This window comes from Babesia bigemina, scaffold Bbigscaff_57296 (genome assembly GCF_000981445.1).
Source record: "Babesia bigemina genome assembly Bbig001, scaffold Bbigscaff_57296".
NCBI classification, from domain to species: Eukaryota; Apicomplexa; class Aconoidasida; order Piroplasmida; family Babesiidae; genus Babesia; species Babesia bigemina.
The window spans coordinates 608-7,449 of record NW_012236983.1 but is presented as its reverse complement, the minus strand read 5'-3'; the positions used below and the strand labels follow the sequence as shown (position 1 = coordinate 7,449).

The 6,842-nt window shown below is 45.2% G+C and overlaps 1 pseudogene across 1 annotated transcript; it reads left to right on the top strand.

The window, feature by feature from the left end:
- Nucleotides 1-1,230: 1,230 nt before the first annotated feature.
- Nucleotides 1,231-6,398, top strand: BBBOND_0000800 (annotated as a pseudogene). Its single transcript has 2 exons — nt 1,231-4,974; nt 5,025-6,398. Coding segments are annotated over exons 1-2 (5,118 nt in total).
- The last annotated feature ends 444 nt before the right edge of the window (nt 6,399-6,842 follow it).

The following is a 6,842-nucleotide window of genomic DNA, read 5'->3' as shown; positions in this document are numbered from 1 at the left end:
GCAGCGATGACATGGTCACGGCAGCGATGACATGGTTACGGCAGCGATGACATGGTTACGGCAGCGATGACATGGTTACGGCAGCGATGACATGGTTACGGCAGCGATGACATGGTCACGGCAGCGATGACTGGTCACGGCAGCGATGACTGGTCACGGCAGCGATGACATGGTTACGGCAGCGATGACATGGTCACGGCAGCGATGACATGGTCACGGCAGCGATGACATGGTTACGGCAGCGATGACATGGTTACGGCAGCGATGACATGGTCACGGCAGCGATGACTGGTCACGGCAGCGATGACTGGTCACGGCAGCGATGACATGGTTACGGCAGCGATGACATGGTCACGGCAGCGATGACATGGTCACGGCAGCGATGACATGGTTACGGCAGCGATGACATGGTCACAAGTGGTGATTATTATCCACTCTACATCGCTCCCTAATCCACTCTACATCGCCCCTTACCCACTCTACATCGCCCCTTTCACCACTCCACATCGCTCCTTAACCCACCCTACATCGCTGCCTTATCCACTCCACATCGCCCCTTTATCCACTCCACATCGCCCCTTATCCACTCTACATCGCTCCCTAACCCACTCTACATCGCCCCTTTATCCACTCTACATCGCCCCTTAACCCACTCTACATCGCTCCTCTATCCACTCCGCATCGCCCTTTACCCACTCTACATCGCTCCCTAACCCACTCTGCATCGCTCCTTTATCCACTCTACATCGCTCCTTATCCACTCTACATCGCTCCCTTATCCACTCCACATCGCTCCCTAACCCACCTTACATCGCTCCCTAACCCACTCTACATCGCTCCTTTATCCACTCTACATCGCTCCCTAACCCACTCTACATCGCCCCTTAACCCACTCTACATCGCCCCTTTATCCACTCCACATCCCTCGAATTACCTCGCCATAATACCGCTATGACCTCTATAAACCATAGCAATAACTTGTGCCTTGTCACCCTTCACCCCCCTCCTTCCACCTCTTGCCACTGCCCTGACCATGTGCCGCCTAGGGAGCTTGACAAGAAATTTGACAAAATTTAAAACCTCAAAAATATCTCAAATAACAACCCTACTAACATTTTTAATAACCTCTGCACCGGTCTTCAGACATTTCTTGGTTACGATAAAGACTCCAAAGGCTACGACGGCACTGGGATTGTGTACTCTGACCTGGATAGGCTGTGTGATGCAGTGATGGGATTTTTGAGTGGTGTGCTTGAGGGGGTGAAAGATGATGATGCGGTTAGAACGTACGATAATATGATGACTGAAAAGCTTAAAGATGTAATTAAGACTCTTAATGAAAATATTGGCTCCGGGCGTGATGGGCTTGCGGCGTCTGTCGGCGCGGTGAAGGAGTGGTTGGAGGGGTATGAATTAGAATACAGCAAAAAAGCAAGCAACGTCACAGAGTTTTTAGGTGAGTTGAAAACCAAAATTGCAGGTACATACACTCATGGTGTTGCAGGTTCTGCGGGTGAGAAGCTGGAGACCCAGTTGTCCAAGTGGAAGACCACAGTAGGGGACATTGTTACAAACTTTAATATCATAGAAAACAATTACGTTGCTAATTTAGATAAATTAGTTAAAAGTAATGTGACGCGTGAATTATACTTAGTAAAAGCAGTTGCTGAGCATTTGCATAATGTTAGCCTGGACAGCTCGCTACGTGATCAGGCGAGGCACGTTGACGTGACCTTGGAGAGACAGAAAGCATATATGGCAGGTATTATAATCGACGAGAGTAAGAAAGTGAAACAAACAGCGGCAAACGAGCTTAAGGACGTTGGTAAGAAATTAGGCGAATATAAGGATAGAAAAAGAGACCAGCTTGCGATAATTAATAAAGCTTTGCAGGCGTCAAAGAAGGATATAGGCGACCGTTTCAATAATTTTGACAAATCATACAGGGAGAATATTATGAACATATTTAGACAAATCAAAGCGGCCTTGATCAATGTGGATAAAAATGACGGTGGTTTTGCGGTGGACGGTATGTCCAAGCTCAAACAAGATGTTATACATATTAATCGACAGTTGACGGCGCTGAATGATAGAGTGAAAGAAGATCTGTTATCCTTGAAAAGCGGTATAAAGAATAGTTTGCAGCAGAGCGTACAACAGGCTCAGGAGGCGTTTACAAGTTTGAAAGCAAAGGTTGGCAAGCACGGAACGAAAGCGCCGAAAGGGGAAGATCTGAATACGAAATGGATGGAACTTAAAGATAAAATTAAGAATCTGCTTAAAGACTTCCATGATGAAGGTGGAACAGGAGGAGCCAATTATCTAGGCAAAATCGTAGCGGGTGTGCTAGAATATGCAAAGGGTTTTAGTGAAAGGGCTGAAGATGCGACGTATTTCGAAAAAACAGTGGAGGAGTGGATTGTGGAGATATTGAATGACAATGACTTCGTTAATGAGAAGGTTAAGGAGTACATTTCTGGCAATTCAAAGCTGCAACAGAAATACAAAGAAGGTACTGAATTTAGCAAGACGGCTAATGTGATAGTCTCACAACAAATTATATCGCAATTCAAAACCGGTGTGTTTGACGATGCCGCTCGAGATGTCAGACTAGGTATAGAAGCCGCTGCCACCAAACCAGACACCACAGACAAGATTGAAGAATATTTGAAAGCTGTTCAGACTGGTTGTACGCAATGTGCTGACGGAATAGATATGAAACTTGATCAGCAGAAGAGAGGTGAGGTTAGCTTTGATACCATAGCCGTTGCGATTGAGGTCCAGCTAGAGGTATCACCTCCCTCCTCCACCATTCCAAAAGTTTATCTAACCGAAACCATTAAACGGATACTTATAATTCTTTCAACCACTGCTAGACAAGTTGCCAACGAACTGCAGCGGTTCTTGGATAAGTCCGCCATTGGCACTAATATGCTCGGTGCCATGACAACTGTTAAGACTCTACACAGTCAATTAGACATCGGTGATCCTAGACAGTTTGGCGGCATGATCAACAAAGCACTGGAAATTGTAGACAATGATATCAATTCGATTGAGAGCTGCTTCACGAAGGACAATTACGACCTTAATGTCGATGGTGTACTCAACACGAACATTGGAGAAAATGCTGAGCAAATAGATCTTGAAAGCAAAATGCAAACATTTAAAGAAGCACAAACCAAACTATCTAACGTCATCGACGGAGCGTTGGAGATTGTTACTACGGTCGAAGGAGTCCCGGGTTTTGTTGATGAGAAGCGTGAAAATGCAGACGTGGTCATGACCAAATTCAACGATCAATTTATGAGGTTACTGGAAAGAATGAATGAATTTGAAACCACGATGAATGAAGCTGATAAAGCTTTGAATAAATCAATAAATATCCTCGATACTTCACTCAATCACGCAAATCGTGTGATCCAAGAATCCGTCGACAAGCTGAAGGAAGATCTACTCCAAGCCACCAACAACGCTTTTGACGAAGTCGATAAACAGATTAAATCGTTAATTGCCAATACACATCGAGCTAATCTGATGTCATTGCGTGCACTATTGGAAGGACAACTGCGCAAAATTGCTAATCTGCTGGACGAGGATGAATCAACGGGAATAAAAGGTCTTCTAAAATCAATGAAAGGTGCACCATTTGCTCTCGGTAAATATGGCCTACCCAAGTTTAATGAGTCTCTGAGAACAAATTTGCTAGAACCGTTGAAGAGTAAATTCACCCCTAAAGACTTTAGCAGCGTATCTGAAAAACTTAAATCCTATGCAGACAACATCTTAAACTACATACAATATCACGTGAAAAATCCCCCGCAGCCTAGGAGCCAACCTCCGTCTAAAGTCGAACAGACTGAGGAATCCAAAAAAGTGGACGACATTAAAAGCGCGGTGGACGATTTGCTCATTCATCTAAAAACAGAAGTTAAGGCACCTAGAACATATATATTTGATGATACCTACACCAAAAAGCATAATCTACTCTCCTCCTCCCTCCACCTCCTATCCCCCTCCGCCTTCTCTAACCCCCGGCACCCGGAGCTGCTCGATGCGGTCAGAGCGGGGCTGAAGGGGTTTGTCGAGCAGATGGGGAGGGTGTATGTGAACGGGTATGATGGAGGGGAGGGGATTGATAAATTGAGTAAATTGGTTATTACTAAGACTATTTCCGATGGAAAATCTGGTACAAAAGTTGAGTTGACAGATGACGGCAGAAATTTATCTAAGGTATTTTTTAGCATTATCCGCATCTTAGGCCACACTTTGAAGGACCTACAGCATGAATGTGCGACATCATGGAAGGATATAGCCATAAATACATGTGGAAACAATTCTCTTGGACAGTTTTTCCAAAAGCAAGGCTACGAAGTAAATTCAGAGGACGGCAAGCAGACCGGTGAGTTGCTGGATGACAAAGCAAAAATGAAGGGTGACCACATAAATAAGAACTTAATTAGCAAAAATCTTGGCATAAAAAGTGGCGTAATTGTGGATTGGAAGAAAGAAAAGGATGCGAAAAATAAGGTGAAAACTAAACCCAATGGCAGTGATATAACCCTCCTTCATATACTTGAATTCCTTTTCGGACATCTCGAGAGATATTACCACGTACGTCACCTGGAACATATTCCGTCTGCCAAAGCACCGCGTAATATCTATCAAATGCTGCAATGGCTCAACGGGCTGCGCTATAATCCCATTCTTACACCAGTTTACCTCTGCATCAAGGACCTATTTCCTAGAAGTAAGGAAAACGAAGGGAAAGATATTAAGGCCATTCCATCCAGCGAAGTTAAACTCTCAGCAACCAAAGATATCACATATGTGTACCTGGCGGGCAAAGCGCTGATACATGCTTCCATATTTTGCCATGACGTGTTGTCGCCATTCAAGGACACGGTCACGCAGGTGGCCGCTACGCTTGCGACTTCAGCACCAACGAAGAAAAGTTGTTGTACCCTAACAGTGGTAGTGCGTGCTTCGATATGCTTGTCGACATAGCGGAAAGATTGTATCACCAGTTCCGGTTCCTATATAGTCAGTGCGAGAACGGTACCGATAGCAGCGGATGGGCCGATTGCTGGTATGGCCGTGGAGTCGGTGGATCCGGATGGAATTGTAACACCAAGCAGTGTCCTAACCAAAACTGTCCCCAACTGGCTGACCAAAACGCTGGCCAAAGAGGCAACCAAAGTGCTGACCAAACGTGTGATTCGCACCCTAAGTGCGGTTTGAAGTCTCCTTTGCAATCGTTCCTTGAAGATGGTTTACAAGGTTTCTTGCCGCACTCTTTTACTAAACCTGGGTGTAAATTGGAGTGTACTGTGTCCAATCACCGCGGCCTGCCATGCAAGACACCAATGGGCTTTTCTGATATCAGTCAACTGGCATCGCATACGAAGAAAGGTAACCATCTCATACAAGTGTTAAAAGATTTCTGTGGTGAAAAATCTCACCTCCGCTCACTGTGCGCTGGTTTCATGTGTCTTTTGCAGAAACCTCCGCAGACGCTAGGTGACATGTTTGCTTTCTATTATAATTATATATACGGCTGGAACACGCAACGTAGCGACCATAGACAGGGCGCATTTGACAAGGCCGTCAGCGCAGCGCACTTCGAGAACAAATATGATGAGCTCATAGTGCATAACTTATATTCCCCTAGTCACTCCGCAGTGTGGCAGGGGCATTCGGGCGGTAGCCTCGGCAGTCTCGTATGCACTTCAATAGAATCAGTCGTATGTGGGCCATATCTGTATCCCATCAATAGCGGTATCAGAGATATATATGCAGCTAAATATGCCGATAAATACCTATCATGGATTGTCTATCAGACAGCAACTTTTTACGATTTACTCAAAAAATTATATGACGAGTGCAACTCTAACTGCGGTCCAAAGGGATCCAACTGCTTAACCACATGCTGTGTTGAGGAATGTCCAAGGCTTATAAAACCGCCAACCCCAAAGGAACATCATACCGATTGTAAATCTATAGTCCAATGCAAAAAGACATTGCCGACTTTGTCAAAATACGGGTTCGTGTTTTTGCAGCAAGCCAAGTTAAACGGGAATGAAGGACTGACAAAAAAACGCACGTGCCAAAATTTCTGTGCGGCATTCAAAGACGTATTTAATAAGGAGTCTATACTTGTCGAACTTATTAGAAAAATTGATGAATTCATATTTGCCATCAGACAGCCGTTTATATGGCTCAACGTGGCACTCTGGTCGCTGTCCATCTTCTACCTCATTTGCGTAATGGTTGGCAGACTGGATGTGCTCCACATACGCTCACACCTGAGATCACCATCATCGCACAGGATAACGGCGCAGTCATTGTTGGCTGCAGCGCAAGTCGGAAGGCTTGCCAAGATATCGTATCTACAACCGTGATCATCGTCACATTCGTAATTCACATAAACTCACTTAGCGAATCACCTACTCACCTAACCGACAAACGTAGTCTAATGTCTCGAATTACTCTAGCGGCAACCTGTGAACTAGATAGCGTTGAGATTAGGTGATGACTAAACGACCAAGCAAAGTGTTGACCTAGCACCCAGACAAAGTGCTAAGCTAGCACTCAGGCAAAGTGCTAAGCTAGCAATCAGGCAAAGTGCTAAGCTAGCACTCAGGCAAAGTGCTAAGCTAGCAATCAGGCAAAGTGCTAAGCTGGCAACCAGGCAAAGTGCTAACCTAGCACCCAGGCAAAGTGGTAACCTAGCAACCAGGCTAAGTGCTAAGCTAGCAACCAGGCAAAGTGCTAAGCTGGCACACAGGCTATGTGGTAAGCTGGCGGATGAACCGTAATTTGGTGGGTGTTGTAGCACGTTGATT